Source organism: Geotrypetes seraphini, chromosome 2 (genome assembly GCF_902459505.1).
Source record: "Geotrypetes seraphini chromosome 2, aGeoSer1.1, whole genome shotgun sequence".
NCBI lineage: Eukaryota > Metazoa > Chordata > Amphibia > Gymnophiona > Dermophiidae > Geotrypetes > Geotrypetes seraphini.
The window spans coordinates 191,778,702-191,797,100 of record NC_047085.1 but is presented as its reverse complement, the minus strand read 5'-3'; the positions used below and the strand labels follow the sequence as shown (position 1 = coordinate 191,797,100).

At 43.5% G+C, this 18,399-nt stretch overlaps 1 protein-coding gene across 1 annotated transcript; it reads right to left on the bottom strand.

Annotated features, from left to right (window-relative positions):
- Nucleotides 1–6,980: 6,980 nt before the first annotated feature.
- On the bottom strand, nucleotides 6,981–8,479 carry NHLRC1 (NHL repeat containing E3 ubiquitin protein ligase 1). The gene has a single exon (XM_033933757.1). The coding sequence runs from the start codon at nucleotides 8,411–8,413 to the stop codon at nucleotides 7,235–7,237; it is 1,179 nt and encodes a 392-aa protein (XP_033789648.1). The 5' UTR covers nucleotides 8,414–8,479; the 3' UTR covers nucleotides 6,981–7,234.
- Nucleotides 8,480–18,399: the final 9,920 nt, after the last annotated feature.

The window sequence follows — 18,399 nt, the reverse complement described above, 5'->3', positions numbered from 1 at the left end:
GACCCGAATTGCTAAAAATCTTCAGACAGAAGAGATACCAAAAGCCTTTTGGAAGTAAAATAGGTCAGTGGTTCCCAACCCTGTCCTGGAGGAACACCAGGCCAATTGGGTTTTCAGGCTAGCCCTAATGAATATGCATGAAGCAAATTTGCATGCCTATCACTTCCATCATATGCAAATCTCTCTCATGCATATTCATTAGGGCTAGCCTGAAAACCCGATTGGCTTGGTGTTCCTCCAGGACAGGGTTGGGAATCACTGAGGTAACCCAGCAGCTTTCAGATAGTAATGACTAGCTATCAACAGACAACATTGTTTGAACACTGAATTTCACCACAAAGGCAAATTGAACTCCTCAGTAATTATATGCTGCTTAAAGGATATTATATGCAACTAAAGTGCTTACAAAACATTAATGAAAAGGCATTCTAGCCTTCAGTGACATCATCAAATAAGAGGAAACACCCATATCATTAGAACCCACCAATTACACATAAATACTTATTAGTAACAATTATATTTCAATAGGAACCATCTCACATTTAAAGCTGCAGTGCCTGCTTTCTAAATTGCTAATTACTACCTTAGTTGTTTATCTGTGAGACAAGAGGGCCAGCATTTCCATTAACTTTGCTCGTGTTAACATGGCATACTTCCTGTTTGTGATGCTTTATCAATGTAGCCGAATATACTTTCTTTTGAGCCGTTGATAATATGTGTTACCTATTGAACGGATCATTATTAAACATGAAAACAAGACAGAGCCTACTGAATGTATTTTAATCTTGAATATGTTTATAAAGACAATACAAATCGAAAGTCTCTAGAATACTTGTACGGAGCATCCCCAGAACACGGATAATGAAGTTCATAGAAGCTGTTTTCTAGGACAGTGGGGGTAAAGTCTACCTAAGAAGCCCTTATAGAGGAGAGGAGAGGGGGGGGTCTAGTGAAGCAGAGGTATGGTGGGCTCACCTTGCTCTGGAGGCCTTTTCCTATACTTTGTATGGGAGTCCTTAGTTTGAGCTTTTGCCACTGGTCTAGGATCCTGCAGGTGGGGAAATCTAGCTGTTTGGAATAGAAGTGGCTCCAGGGATCAGAATCAGACACTTATTATTTGAGGACAAGCAGGCAGTATATTCTCATATGTGGATGACATCATCCATAGAGCCTAGTATGGACAGTGCAAAAGTGTACTGTCACCTTTAAAATTAAAAAATCTTGAACCGCCCTTATTGCGCATGCTGAAGTGCCTTCTCATCCAGTGCTGGCTCAAGAGACCATCAGTTGGAGTGGAGAAGACACACTTAGAGTTCCTCTAAGTGTGCCTTTTTTTCTACGCATATTTGATGTGTATATTGTGTATGTAATTTGTGTGCCTTCCCATCTTTTAGTCATAAATTTTGTTTTTCTTCTTCTTTGATATCAAAATTTTCCATTTTTGACTAAACTTTTATTTTTGGGCCTACCGTCCCTTTTTCAGTCTTTTCTACAGTGGGGAGATTCGCCCTTTTTCGGTATATCTTTTACTCAACCTCCCTCTAACCATTGAGTCTTTTGATCTTGTGTTGGCAGTTTTCCCGTCCATGTCCAAAGTTTTAAGTGGGTTCAAACAGTGCACTTGGTGTCAAAGAACCATTTTAGGTATACAGTAGACCCACACAACTGGTATGTCCTGAACACTGGGATATTTCTTGCACACTCTCTCTAAGTTACAGAACATGTTGCTTAAAGCCAGAAAGTTAAGATATGAGAAATTCTTTAGTTCAACTTCAGGGACATCAATAATGTCTGAAAATTTATATGCCAATGCACAACGTCAAACATCTGTTTCTTTGGAGCTGCCTGCCTTGGGGGAACCTGGTAAAAAAAAGCTAAGAGGCATAAACATATTACTCCTTCTAGGTCTTTATCCACACAGTCTTCATCATCAAAGTGCTCTAGGTGCCAATATACTGAGACTGAATCACCTAGGATGCATGCCTCAGAGTCTCAAAAGCTTCAACACTCAAAGCAGCCTGTGCCCATGGTACCTTTGCAAGTATCGGTACCAGCGCCATCACTGCACAATCAGTTCAGGGAACTGATGCAGAAAAAACTAGCTGGAGTGCTGCAGGCCATGCTGTGCAAATTCCTGCCTTGACATTCCAAGCCTCTGCTCAGTCAAGCACCAACATCACTGACGCACAATGTCAACGCATGTCATGGGCATTCATTATCAATGCACAACATTGGTGCAATGTCAGATGCGTCCATCATTGATGCATGATGTCAAAGCACATCACTGCTGTCCATTGGTGCACAAAGACAAGGCACATCATCGCTGTTCATTGATGAACAATGCTGAAGTACAACACCAGTGGCCACCGGCGCACGATACAGATGCACATCATGTACATTCATCATCAATGTATGACATCGCCACAAGTCATAGTCATTCATTTTTGCCATTAAGACATGCATCCACATCAAGGGAACAGAGTTCATCATATAACTCTCAAGGTTCCCCTATATCACAGGTCAAACACAAGGCCCAGGGGCCATATCCAGCCCGCTGGCTGTTTTAGGTGGCCTGCGGTGACTGTACTGCATCTAAGCACCTGACCATCCAGCTCTAGTCCCAGTGACACTCCAAGCGCCTGAATGCACTGCTCCACTCCCAGCGACATTCCAAGCTCCTCACCATGCTGCCTCAGTACCCATTTGTAGGCAAAAGGACCCAGTCCCAGTGTAAAAGCTAGGTTGGAGCAGGGCGCGTCACACAAGTGCCTGACCGCGCTACAGGTGTCTGAGGTTGCATATGACTTAGTTCCTTAGCTCGACCATCGTAGGGATCCCACGTGGATGTCCCATTTATTCTTAAAGTCGAGCACGCTGGTGGCCTTGATCACCTGCACCGGAAGTTTGTTCCAATGATCCACCACCCTTTCTGTGAAGAAGTACTTCCTGGTGTCACTGCTAAATTTCCCTCCTCTAAGTTTAAGCGGGTGCCTCCTTGTGACCGAGGGTCCCTTGGAAACGAATATATCGTCTTCCAGCTCTACACGACCTGTGACGTATTTAAATGTCTCAATCATGTCACCCCTTTCCCTGAAGGATCTATACTTCTACTAAGACAAAGTATCTTAATAAAAAATTTGGCCCGTGACTTAGCCTGTGTTTTAGATTTCGGCCCCTTAGGTGATTGAGTTTGACACCCCTGCCCTATATGATCTGAATCTCCATGACCTGATGTCCAAAGATACGACTCAGACGTACGTATCTGCTCTTCCAGCAGCTGTCCAGACTTGTCAGCAGAAGATTCTTATAGTACACCATCAAATTCACCTCACAAGTCACCCCCAGAAAGTCTTTCCTTTGCAAAGTTTATTAGACAAATGAGGCAGGCATTGCCTATAAAAATGGAATCTGAAAAACAGCTGTGAGTTGTTTTTTGTTTTTTTTTTTTCGCCTTCCCCCCACTCAAAGGTACACAACGCAAGAAAATGTTTGACAACCTTCTGGCAACACAAGCAGCAAAAATCAACCATTCCATCTCCAATCTTATGACAATATCAGACAACTTCAAAACATTCAGAAAAGAAATCAAAACCCTGCTTTTCAAAAAATTCATCCAAATATCTTAACCCCTCCTCTTTTACCTCCAGAAGATTCACCTACCTTCAGATAACCTTCCCCCAAATTACCCACCTTAACACCTTCCAATTAAACAAATACCATAAATAGATTGTAACCTACCCTCTCTAACTGCATTCCATATGTATTTTTCATATGTCGCTGTCAGTTTAATTTCCATCCTATAAGTTCACATAGAATTTTTCTTTTTTCAACCATCTTTATTTTCTCTTCTTTATTAATTTCCAGGTACTTTAGTTAGATTGTGAGCCTTCGGGACAGTAAGGGAATTTTTTAAGTACCTTCTTACTTCTCATTTATAATCTTAATGTATATTTTCTTCAAACCGCTTAGAACCTAACGGATGTAGCGGTATATAAGAAATAAATTACATTATATAAATTACATTACAATATATTGATGCACCTGACTACAAAGAGTGGCCTAAAGCCTGCCTAAAGGTCCCACTCCATGGCTTCAGGAAAAGGCCTTATTAAAAAACTGAGAATCTCCTCTTAATGTCCAAGTAGCACCATGTAAGTTGGACGACCTCTACAGAATCCAAACCTGTTCTGGCTTTATAGACCACAATTACAACACCAATTTCAGTCATAGAGTCTGCCTTAAAAAAAGGCATTCAGCTCCAAGACTTATGCCAGTAATCCTCCTGGGAGAAAAGGTAGAACTCTGGATAAATTTGGATGCAAAAAGTTCCAAGTAAACATGCTGGCAAACAGAATTTTAAACTACAATTTTTACATTACATTTTATTTGAAATCTCTGGTTCATATCACTACATGACCAATATATTCCATCAGAACATCTTTACTCAATGATCTCTTCAAAACAAGGAAATAAATGACTCATTCTACATTTAACACCTTTGAGATTACCTCTTGAGCCTCTGCAGTATCTATTGCAATGAGCAGACAAGATTAGCTGTGGATATCTGATCTGGATGCCAGCGTTCAAGACCATCTTTCTAACCTACCCTACATAGGAGATTATTTATTCAGAGTCTGTATAGAGGAGGCCACTCAAAGATCAAATATCTTATTGACTGCATGACGTCCTTGTCCTCAAAATCTCATCCTACAAGGAGATATTCAAACACTTTTAACGCATAAATTTCTACTAAAACACAGATATCGCCAGTCTGCTACATCTACTCAACCAATAACTCATAGATGATCCAGACAACAAAGGCAGCAGAAAACTTCTGTGCCTTCTCAATCCAATTGTGTTCTTCAGCAGTCCTTTTTGATTTTCTTCTGGTGAGCATAGCCAGTTTTTTTCAACCTTCACCTCACATTCTGCCTATTGGGGGACGACTCACTAATTATTATCAACACTGGGTTCTTCAAGTGGTGAGTGATTACTATGCCCTTTGTTTACAAAAAAGACCCCCAAATCATCCTCCAAGAGAGTCTCTTTTCAGCTCCCAGCAAAAGACCCTCCATCACCAGGAGCTGGGGCAGGAGGGCTTGGCTCCCTCCTCTCCAGATCATTGTTGGGGGAGGGTCGCTGGGGCAGGAGGGCTTGGTCTTCTTCCTGCCCGGATCATTATCAGGGGTGGGTTGCTGGGGCAGGAGGGCTTGGGCTCCCTCCGGCCCAATCTGATTGGGGGGAGGGGTGGATCGCTGCAGGAGAGATGGCTCATCTCTCCTGCCACGATAGCGATCCCAAGTGCCGTGTTTAGAGAAACTTGGTGGTATCGCTATCGCAGCAGGGGAGATGAGCCATCTCTCCTGCCGCGATAGTTGCTGTGTGTGTGTGTGTATTCTATAACTGGTGTTGTTTTTGACAGACACCGGTTACAGAATCCAGCTTTTAGGCGAAGGACTGGCTCCTCCTTGCCTAAAAGGCCTGGCAGCGCAGAGGTGCGCGCCACTCAAAATTACTGTTTTTAGGGCTCCAACGGGGGGGTGTGGGGGGGAACCACCCCACTTTACTTAATAGACATCGCGCCGCGTTTTGGGGGGTTTGGGGGTTGTAACCCCCCACATTTTACTGAAAACTTCACTTTTTCCCTGTTTTTAGGGAAAAAGTTAAGTTTACAGTAAAATGTGGAGGGTTACAACCCCCCAAACCCCCCATAACGCCGGCGCGATGTCTATTAAGTAAAGTGGGGGGGTTCCCCAACAAAACCCCCTGTCGGAGCCCCTAAAAACAGTAATTTTGAGCGGCGTGCACCTCCACGCTGCGCTCAATTGTCCGGGCGCATATTTGTCTTTCGCGCCGTTGTCTATGAACCTCTTTTACACATGGGGTAGTTTTGTAAGAGGGTTGATTCATAAGCCATGGCAACTACTTTATGTTTCTCAACACTGGAAATCTAATACATACATTTTTGAAAGTGTGTGACATGTAGTTCTTAATGTTGCCACCAGAGAAGAGATGCTATCTTGACATAAGAGCGTTGTTCAACTTTAGTTACTTCCATTGCACACCACTGTCACCATAAGATTGACATTGTGGGGCGTGATCAATTCCAGACCACTGCACTCATCTCTTCTGGCGGCAACATTAGGAAGTACGTGTCACACACTTTCAAACGTATATACTAGATTTCCAGTGTTGGAGCATTTTTGGAGAAGAAAAAATAATTGCCATGACTTATGAATCAATCCTCATATATCTGTAAAAATGCCTTTTATTAAATAACCTGCTCAAAGAGGATTTATGTATTGTATGTGATAATATGTATCTAATGCCACACAATTCCAGATGTGGTTTACATATGGCTAACTTGCAATATGATATATTTATAAAATAAATCACCAGCATTTTCACATATAAATTGCTTTGAAATTTGCATTCTTGAGGTTACTAAAACATTAAAAAAAAAGTTATGGATTTTTTTTTTCTGAGAAATACATTACTGTATACCACTCCCTGAAAATATAATATATAGGTCTGAAACCATACAATTAAAAAGATAATAAATGAACTTCAATTAGTATTAGAAAACTTGTAGCTTTTAAGCATGTTTCAAAAATTTTTTAAAAAAGGTGAAATGAGCTATTTCGACCTGACCAACTGGCCGAAGTCAGGGGAGCTGTCCAAACATTGGTGCTGAACGGGAAGGGGTAAAATGCGTTTTATTAACCTTCTAGGTTACTTTTCAGGTAACTTAATAAGACTATAAATGCTAAAAGAATGTAACCAGTCTAGTGGTATAAAATCAATACACACATTTACCCAAACCACACACAGCCTCCTTATTATTTATTTATTTATTCAATTTTCTATACCATTCTCCCAGGAGAACTCAGAACGGTTTACAATAATTTATTCAGGTTCTAAAGCATTTTTTCCTGTCTGCCCGATGGGCTCACAATCTATCTAATGTACCTGGGGCAATGGGGGGATTAAGTGACTTGCCCAGTGTCACAAGGAGTAGCATGGGATTGAACCCACAACCTCAGGGTGCTGAGGCTGTAGCTTTAACCACAGCTAAAGTCAGTTAAGACCAAAAGAAATTAAGACAGATAAGGCCCTTTAATGTCTTACACTTTTTCACTTTTTCATAAATATGTTTTGTTGTTGTTTTTTTTTTCCCTGTTGGCACAGAATGGAAACAGTCATTTTTTTAAAAAAAAATAGGTCCTAAACCTTTTCAACAGCCTGCAAATATTTTGACAGAATGGTCTCCACTGTCCAGCACAACCAAGGACTCGTTCTCCAGCCAGTTCACAGCTGTAGGGTAGCAGAGCCCACGAGTGACAAGAGTCCGGACTGAAGGAAAATCCCTGGCTGTCCCCAGGCTTAGCACCGCTCCATTCTGTACATCTGTCACCAAAATAGCCCCCCCTCTGCCAAAGGCCACGCCCCCCGCATGGATTTCCGAAGGCAAAAGTGAACTTAAGCCCAAACTGTCCATCTGGCCAATGAATGCCATGCTGCTGCTGAACAGCTTCACTCTCGTTCCTCCCGTGCTCAAGTGCTCGATGACAGCCAGAGTGCCGGTGGCGGGGCAGACTGCCACTCCCCTCGGCTGGCACAGGCTGGAGTGCACCCGCTGGCTTCTCTTCACTTGCTCCTTCCTGAGATCCGCCTGCAAAAGCCACAGCGCCCCGGCCTCGGTGTCCGTCACCAGAATTTCGTTTTGGGGGTTGACGTCGACACCCCAGGGAAGGCAGAATATCCCCCGGACCACCAACTTGCACCTGCCCTTCAGATCAAACACTTTCACGGAGCGGTCTCCAGCGTCTGTCACCACCAAATAGCCATCCGAAGTCATCGCGACATCCAGGGGGTATCGGACGCTGCCGCCAGAGTCTCTTTTCTCTCCCAGCTGCTGAATGCACGCCCCAGCCATGCTGAAAAGTTTGATCCGCTTCTTCCCGTCTTGCACCACCGCTATGCAGCCTAATTTCGGGCACACCGTCATGCCAGTAGGACTGACTAACAGTCCCCAACCTCCAAAAGAAAAGTTTAAGCTAAACCTTGCTGGTGACAGTCTGACCACTGGACCCTCTGCTTCTTCTGTGGCGTCTGAAGAGACGGGGTCGCTAGCCACACGGCTGAAGATGTCTCTGAGGTGCAGCAGGGGCAGGCAGTCACTGGTTCGAGACGGGCTGCAGGCCCGACGACAGAAAGGGCACTCCAGCGCCGGCCGTGCCAGGGAAGAGACGCACGCTGAGCACAGAACATGGCCACAGGTTAAGTTCCTGGGCCGGCGTGGCTCCTGCTGGCCGTACTTCTCAAAGCAGACCTTGCATTCGAGCAGATTGACCTCTGCTATGTACACGAGGTCCTGCATGGCCCGGATTTGCTTTGAGGTCGAGGCAGACATTGCTTAGAGCTCCAAGAGGATTTCGAGCGGTCCCCAGCTAGAAAACCCGAGAGCCAGGTCACGAGGATCCCGTGGTAAAACTGGGTTGGCGACGCCACTTACAAACATGGAAAACGTGGTGACGCTGCATTTCCTTCTGCTTTGGCTACATTTCTTGTACTTTACTGCCCTCTAAAGGACACATCAGTAAAAGGAACATGTTTCAGTGAGTAGCATTACAGATAAAGTTGGTGTCCTTGCATTTGGTTTTATTGACCATAAGAAAGCAGTTAGAAGAGTAGGGGGGGGGTCATCCTTTTATTCTTATTCTAGTTAATATTTGGCTTAAAACAGAGGGGAAGTAATAAAGTAAGTCTAGACTAGAGGATAATACAGAATTCAGGAGCAAGGAGTCAGGAAGAGCAATTATCTATTAGGAGAGAATGAGCCTGCAAGGAGGGAAAGGAGAGGAGGGTGAGGAGAAAGACTGAGCCTGAGAGAGTGATCCTAAGACTATGACAGGGAATGAGCTGTGGGGACGATAGTCTAGTGTTATGGGGGGGGAGGGGGAGGAGACTCAGCTTCTGATGGAAGAGGGAAGTGACCTGGAGGGAATATAAGAGAAGGGATGTGGAGGAGGCAGACATGAGATATAAGGGGGGTGCAATAGAAGAAGTGGAGTGACCTGGAAGGAATATATGGGATGGGATGGGAAGTGGACGAGGCAGACATGAGATATAAGGGGGTGTGATAGAAGGAAGGGAAAAAAGAATGAAGGGAGAAAAAAAATAGAGCCAGCAAGAAGAGAATGTGAGTACTTCAGGCCATCTCCTCCAATTTGGTCAAAGGTTCTAGTGATAGGAGAATGTTATGTTATATTAATCAGGTTTTTTATTCTACCTTTACCTATTCAATTCTTCAAGCCCAGATTGTGTGGCACGGTGATTAGAGCTACAGTCTTAGCACCCTGAGGTTGTGGGTTCAAATCCCATGCTGCATCTCTAGTATATATTCACTTGTTCCCTACTCAAAAGGAATTAAATTTATATTAAGACTTCTATTCAGCTCAAAGGATATCATAAGAAAGGGAGGAAAGGAGCCTCAGACTCCTGCCTGCCGTTGCTCATTAACTTTCAAGCAGGCTATATTTATGAGCTACCTCACTGGCTCAAAAACCTTCTCCTCCTAATGATTTTCTACTCTTTTTTTTTTTTTTCAATTAATTTTGTAATTTTGAATAATAAATATTTTTAAATTAATGATAATTTATTTTATATTTTTTAATGATGTTTTTATAGTAAAACACCTAAGAGCTAAACCCTACCAATCCAAACGTCTGCAAGCTTGGAGGGGCCTAACAGCTAGTATCGGGAGTGACCATAAATTCACTTCCGCTAGTGTGTTAGAACTGCGGTCGTATGAGTGTTAGCATAAAATGTACATAAGAGTCTTAAACTGAGACACTTATCTCTTTCCACTGCATTTCAAAAAAATTTCTTCACTCCACACTGCTGTTCAAAATGGCAAGTCTGCTAAGCTGAACAGCAGTGTGGAGTGAAGAAAATGGCTAATGGGCCAACGACTAATGTTATATTAACTGAAGGGGATGGCTTACTCAAATGGTTACATTCAGGTGGGAACCTACTTCAGGTTCCAGGGGCCCAGAATCTGGAACAACCTCCCAAGCAGCCTGCAACAAACACCCACATACTTCCTATTCAGGAAAGCGCTGAAAACACACCTATTCTCCTCACTGCTCTGACCCAATCCTATGCAGTCACCTGCTTGATATCTACAGTCATGTGAAAAAATTAGGACACCTCATGAAATATTCAGTTCTTTCTTAAGAAATGTTCACATATCGATGTCAAACCTTTTTTTTATTTATCTCTGGAAAAGAAAGTGATGTAATTGCAGGTAAACAACAACTGAACTTTGCCACCTATCCCATGACTCTTTAATTTTCTCAGGAGCCTCTCATGAGAAACTTTATCAAAAGCTTTCTGAAAATCAAGATACACTACATCAACTGGCTCACCTTTATCCACGTTTATTCACACCTTCAAAGAAATCAAGCAAATTGGTGAGACAAGATCTCCCTCAGCTGAACCCATGCTGACTCCGTCTCATTAAATCATGTTTGTCTATATTTTGCTTCATTTGAGGAATCCTGAAACTACCATTCCACAATTACTAGATTTGATTGATAGATTCTGAAAATTTTCTGGATATAAAATAAATTGGAGTAAGTCTGAGGTTCTTCCACTAAACGTACACTGTCCAAAGAGATTTTTTGACACATTCCCTTTTCTTTGGAAGGAAGAGAGTATTAAATATTTAGGCATTTGGATTCAGAAAACGGAAGAAACGATGAAAGTAAATGAAAGATCCTTATTGCTAAAGGTCTCAGAAATGTGTGAGCAATGGAACCCATTACATCTGTCTTGGTGGGGGAGAGTTCAGATAATTAAAATGATGATTTTGCCTGCGGTTTGTTACCAAACGGGTATGTTGCCAGTTTATTTTCAGGGGTCCTTTTATAAGAAATTAAATAGTATTCTTACTAAATTTATTTGGCTGGGTAAAACTGCTCGAATTGCTGTAGTATCTTTACCAAAACCAATTGCGATGGGTGGGGTAAATTTCCCAAATTTTTATAGGTATCATCAGGCCTATATACTGCGTCAGGGTCTGTATTGGATCCTCCCCAAGCTCATGGAATATCTCCCTGATTGGTTATATTTAGAGTGGCAATTGATGTCCCCATTACGACTGTTTCCTATGTTGAGTATCAGATTACCCAGCTATGTTAAAGACAATACAGTGGTACCTTGGATTATGAGCATAATCCGTTCCAGGAGCATGCTTGTAATTCAAAATGCTCGTTTATCAAAGCGAGTTTCCCCATAGGAAATAATGGAAACTCGCTTTGATGCGTTTCCCCCCCCCCCCCACGAGAACCGGCATTGCTCCCCCTAAAGGCCCCCCTGCGATCCGGCACCCCTCCCCGCGATTTGGCACCCCCCACGCGATTGGGCACCCCCCGCCATGTTCTGGCACCCCCCCCAACATGATTGGGCACCCCCACCACGATCCGGCACCCCCTCCGATGTGATTGGGCACCCCCCGCCACAATCCGGCACCCCCCACGACGCTTCTCACCCTCATCTGGGCACCAGCACAGGCATGTCTTGTGCTTGGTGCCGGTGCCCGAAGATCGGCCTCCTCTTCTGCTAGGCCTTGAGCATCTGAACATGCTCAAGGCCTGTGAGTTCACATTCTGAACGTGAACTCGCAGGCCTTGAGCATGCTCAGATACTCAAGGCCTAGCAGAAGGAGTCACGTGATGATATGAGCGAGTGAGGACATCTCCTCGTTCGCTCCGGGGCAGCCCTGCTAAATTTTGCCTGAAATACTGCTCCCCCGTAACTAAACGCAGCTTGTGCGGTATCCGACGCTACTCGCCGTTGTATGGATCGCTACCTCGCCAGGTCGCCCGACTCTATGCCGCCGAAAACAGCGAAAAAGGACAAAGAACGCGCCAGACCTGTAGATACTAAAATGGCGGCGAGCCCCGCGACGGCGGTCTCTGGCCTGACTGAATCGGCCCTGAGAGACATTAAAACTGCTTTGGAGCAGGTCCTGGGGCCCCAAATGGAGACGCTTGCTGCCCAGATCAATAATATAGAAACTTTACTGGCAACAGCTGCAGCCCGCACGACGGAGCTTGAAAAGAGGGTGTCGGACCTCGAAGACTCCACTACGGCACGGGACACTGATCTTGGCACGCTGCAGGCGCAGGTTAGAGCTCAGGCAGACAAACTCGATGACCTGGAGAACAGGTCTCGTCGCTCTAACCTGCGTCTGATGGGCATTCCCGAGACGCTGCCGGACCGCTCACTAGCGGAACAATTGGAGAGCTGGTTTAGGGCGGAATTTGATCTGTGCCCTTCGATGGGTCCCCTACACATCGAGCGGGCCCATCGTCTAGGCCTTAGACCTGGTCTGGAGGCGCGCCCGCGTGTTGTGATCTTAAAACTCCTGAATTACCAGCACAAGATTGAATTGCTTCGACAATATAGACTAATGAAAGATACTCTGAAATTCGACGGAAATCCGGTCCGCATTAGCCAGGACTTTTCTGTGGCCCTGCAGGAACGGCGGAGACCATATTATCCTCTGTGCTCCCGCCTGGTGGATTTAAAGCAGCGTTTCCAATTTACTTACCCGGCTCAACTGAAGATTCAATGTAATGGACTTTGGAAATCCTTCCAGACCCCGGAGGCCGCAGACGACTACATAAAACAGCTAGCGGTCCCGAATGAGTGACTTGCATGATTGGTTTGGCTGCGAGTTGTGGCTGACATGGATACTTGGGCTGCATTGATTTTGAGGACTGCACGCTTCAGGACTGTTATCTTTGGGGCTGACAATTTTCTGTCAGGGCTGTCCCGGGGGGGTCATTTTCAGTGACTCTAGATCTCCTACATGGGAGGTTTTGGGTGTGTACACAGGGATGTGGGGGTTGGGAATTGTTTTGGGGCAGCAGCGGTGTGGTATATTTTTATTTATAGTTCTATTGTTTATGTTTGCAAGGTACAAATACAGCTCAATAGATGGTCCGATTGGGGGTTGAGTGTTGGTCCTCGGGGTGAGGCTGGGCGCCCTGGGACATATATTCACAGTGGGCATAGCTATCTTTCCAGGCAAAATATAATATCTTATGGGTGATCGGAAATTACGCATACTTTCTTGGAATGTGTCAGGGATAACTTCACCTGTTAAGCGCACTAAAATATTGACTCAACTGAAACATCACTCTGCAGATATAGCTTGCTTACAGGAGACCAGGCTGACTGATAGTGAACACTTGAAACTCAAGAGAGGCTGGGTTGGAGAGCTATTCTTTGCCTCCTCCCCTGGGAAAAAAGCTGGGGTGGCAATATTATTCCGTAAGGGCTTTTTAGGGGTCATACGGGTCCTACGACGCGACCCCCAGGGCAGGTATTTACTAGTGAAAGTGGAGGGGCCTAGTGGGACCTTTAGAATATTGGTGGGCTATGGTCCTAATGGCTATCAGCATGCATTTTTCCAGAATTTGGTGAACATTTGTATGCAAGATCAGGATGGCCCTTTAATATTGGTGGGAGATCTGAATCAAGTACACAACTCGGCTCAGGGTTGGCCAGTGGGATGGGGGGGAGCCAGGCCAGGGGCATTCCCTACCTGTGTCGAACTTTGGGGTTGGTGGATCCCTGGAGATTGCTACATCCGACTGAACGGGATTATACACACCAGTCCAGAGCACATGGCTCCTTTTCCAGAATTGACTACATATTACTTTCTGAGACATTGTTTCCTAAAGTCACTGAGGCCACAATAGGTCCCCTAGAAATATCCGATCATAATATGATCTGGCTTGACGTGACATTGGGGGGTCCTCCAGGTCCTGGGCCGGGTTGGCGTTTTCCCTCTTATTTACATACTGATACACACTTCACCTCATATTTGCTTGAAAAGTGGGAGACCTACTGCACACATAATGCCCAACATATAAACCAGCCAACCTTGTTTTGGGATACTGCTAAGGCGGTATTGCGTGGCGATATTATTGCTTATGTTGCGACTAGAACCCGTCGAATAGCATGTCGCATAGTACACCTAGAACGACAGCTAACAGCGCTGAAACAAGCCTTATTGCAAGACCCCTCAGACGCCAATAATGAAGAGTATAGGGTGGTGCTCACGACCCTAAATGCTTTAATTCATGAACGTACTAAGAAACTCCTGTTCTACCGTAAATTCCATTTTTACAAACATGGTAATAAGGCTGGGAAGTTATTGGCTTCCATAACTAAGAGTTGGAAGGGATCTCGTTATATCCCCACAATACGAGATGGTTCTGGGAATTTTTTAACTGCTCCAGGTGATATCTCAGCTGGTTTCCAGAAATATTTTGAGACGTTTTATGCGTCCCCTGGCCCCTATGCAGGTCCTGATGTATGTGACTATCTTGCAGATGCGGGATTACCTCGCCTGACAGCTGCTCAGATATCTAGGTTAGATCGTCCGTTACATGCCCTTGAAGTGACCCAGGCCATAAAAAATTTGAAATCCTGTACTGCACCAGGACCGGATGGATATTCCCCTGAATTTTACAAAATTTTGTCCCCGGTTATAAGCGCTTCTCTTTTAAATTACTATGTCTCTATTCAGGACAGTGGGGCTTTCCCAAGACACTGTAATGTAGCTCTGATTACATTGATTCCAAAGCCCTCTAAACCACCGGACAACATGGACTCCTATCGCCCCATCTCACTACTGAATGTAGATGTCAAAATACTGGCCCGAATCTTGGCTGACAGACTAGCCCATATTTTGCCCTCCATTATTGTACATGAACAAGTGGGTTTTGTTAGTGGCCGACAATCTACGGTTAATGTTCGCCGTATACTTTTAGCTTATTCTCGTGCGCAACTGGAACAACGCCCGGGTTTGTTAGCTGGACTTGACGCAGCTAAGGCCTTTGATAAAGTTCATTGGCATTATATGTTCCAGGTCCTTCACTATATAGGGCTCCCTACTGGGTTTATGTCATGCATACAAGCTCTATATACTAGTCCGACGGCCTCGGTGTTGGTCAATGGGGTACGTTCCTCACCGTTTGAAATAGGTAGGGGGACCCGACAGGGATGCCCATTATCTCCCTTATTATTTTTGTTATACTTAGATCCATTGTTGTGTACCATTCTCAGAGATGATGTCCTCACAGGTCTATCGGAAGGTGAGTCACAATTGCGAGTGTTAGCCTTCGCGGATGACCTCTTGCTTGCATTGGGGGACCCACATACTTCCTTGCCACGAGCGTTGGAAATATTAGATGAATTTCACCTCTATTCGGGCCTGGAATTAAATAGGCAGAAATCTCTAGCACTCCCTACACTATTGGAGGTACAACAGACTTGGCCGGGTGAATTTCCTTTGCAGTGGGCCTCATCTTCCCTGACATACTTGGGTGTGATTATTCCAAGGCCTAGCAGAAGAGGAGGCCGATCTTCGGGCACCGGCACCAAGCACAGGACATGCCGGTGCCCAGATGAGGGTAAGAAGCGTCGGGGGGGGTGCCGGATCTTGGCGGGGGGTGCCCAATCGCTTCGGGGGGGTGCTGGATCGTGGGGGGGGGGTGCCCAATTACGTCGGGAGGGTGCTGGATTGCGGGGGAGAGGGTGCCGGATTGCGGGGGGGGGGGTGCTCGTAAATCGAGCCATGCTCGGTTTCTGAGGCACCGATTTTGCAAATGTTTTGCTCGTCTTGCAAAACACTCGCAAACCGGTGCACTCGTAAACCGAGGTACCACTGTAGTATTATATTTGACACCTGGAAAACTTTAAAATTTATTAATAAATTAACAAGGCGTGGCCTAAGGGGCACGCCATTCCCCTTGGGAGCCCTGAGGAGTCGAGGGACGCCAAGGGAGGATAACAACTAGGAAACGCTGGTGGAAGTAAGGGATTTTATTTCTATTCTATATTTGATGGGTAAAAGGAAGGCAAAACCCCAAAGTTCCACCCTAGCTGCGGTTGGCCCTATGGACCGTTATTTAATATCAGTGACTATACCCCAGTCATTTAATATCAGTGACTATACCCCATTTCTGGAGCATTGCTTAGTCCCATCAAAAGGACTCCACCCATTCCACCACTATCCGATGATACTTCTGAAGTACCCAGGGAATCATTGCTTAATTCTCAATTGGAATTTAAGCCTCTACCTAAAGTGATAACTGTAAAGGGTATAAGTGATGGCGACCAGGGACCTTCAGAAGATCCAACGGATATTATATTGAAAGATTTATGGTTGCAAAATAAGAGAGTGGAAGGGTTGTTAAGATCTATGGTTAACAATCAATTGATTTCTCTGTAGAAGTAGTTACTAAGTTAGAATCTGTAGATTCCAATTTGGAGCAAATGGATAAAAGATTAAGGAAAGTAGAAACACAGTCAAGTACACTGCAGCAAGTTTCTTAAGTCAAAGATGCCTGTGTAATACACTTAAAAATGGAATCTTTGGAGAATATATCTCTTTCAAAAAATCTTAGATGAGTTAATTTTCCCTTGACACATTTTACTGTCCCCTGAAATATTACTTAGAAAATATTTAAAGGAAATATTGGTGTTAATAAATTAAGATACTTTTTCCATACAAAATTGTTATTACATCCCACAGAAAAAGCGAGTAGCGCTTGAACAAGGTCTAGACCAGTTAGCTACTTCTGAATTTGATTTAACTCACTTTCTTGAGGATTCTCAGGAAGTGATTAAAACTAGGTCTACCCTTTTAATGACTTGCCTGAGTGAACTTGATAAAAACTTGATTATGAAGTTATATTTCCAAAATAAGACAACAAAATTCTGTGGTGATAATGTCCTTATATTTCCAGATGTTGCGAGAGCAACTCAAATGCGTAGAAAATAATTTTTATTGTTAAAACCTAGAGTCTTGGCTCTTGCAGCCAAAGTTTTTCTAAAATTTCCATGCAAATGTATAATTAAATTAGAAGAAAAGGAATTTATTTTTTGGGATCCTACACAACTTCAGCAATTTTTAAATTTTCGTGAACAGGGAAAGAAAGGAAAGGAATAATTTGATTATAGGTCTTTATTGAGAGTCAAGTTAATTAAAAAAGCACTAAGATGTTTTAACTTGAATTTGTTAATTTAATTTAATTTCCTTTGTTATTTGAATTTAGTTAGGATAACTCCACCAATATAATGTGGGCTAGAAAGGAATTTTTGTTAGACTTTTGAATTTCTTGATATGAATGGAATATTTTATTTTCTTATCTTGTACTCTTCTGAATTGTATAATAAATAAAAGTTGAAAAAAAAATAAATAAACAGATGTTCCAGTAGAGAAATCCACTTCTCAATCCTTGTGGTTAAACTCCAAGATTCAAATAGGCGGATCTGGGATCACCTGGAAGCACTGGATGCAGGCAGGCATACTACACTAGATGATGTTCTATCAAATGGGAAAATGCTTGATTTTTCACGACTGCAACAAACATTTGGTATTGCAAAGTCTCAAAATTATAAGTGGTTGCAGTTGAAGCAAGCCATTCAGAAGGGGTTTCCTGATTGGCAAAATCTAAAAAATGATTACAGCTTGCCAGTCCTATGTGTCCAGATAGATTCGTTAGAACATCAGGCTGCCCGGTGGTATAAATTAATATCTGAGACATTTGGAGCATTGAGATTAAGCAGTATATTTCTGCATCTCAAATTTGGACTTGAATTTGGCCACGAATTTGGACTTGGAGGATGAGATGTACAGCGTCAGCATCTATGAGACAAACATGTTTTTTTCTGTTACATAGATCTTTTTGGACCCCTGTTAGGTTATACAAGTTAGACAGTTCTAAATCTAATAGATGCTGGCATTGTCATCTGGACATAGGGACACTGGATCATCTGTTGTTCTATTGTCCTTTGATACTTAACTTTTGGAGGTCAATTTGGGGTACGATTAACAACATATTGGAATCATCAATTCCACTGATGTATGAGGCAGTCATATGTGGAACATTATTACATGTTAAAACACCTATGGATCATTATAAATGCCATCTTTTTCATGTCATGACCGGGATAGCCATGCAGATGGTAAACTGAAATTGGAAGAACTACGACTGCCTAAATTTTCCTTTCTGGTGGGCAAATTTGTGCTCCAGCTATAGATATGAAAAAATGAATGCCGATAGTTTAGGGCACAGTAATTTATTTAAGCTGGTTTGGGGGCCATTGACATCATATATTACTTCAGGTTTATTTAAAAATTTGATACATCGCCTTATTAAAATTAAAAGCGGTTTTACATAATATAAAAACAAAGTATAATAAAAACGTATATTAAAAACAAATTACAAACAAACGCACTGACAAACATTAACTTACCGATACAGGTCTTTGATTATGAGACAGTTTTTGTTTATTTCTGTACACATCTAG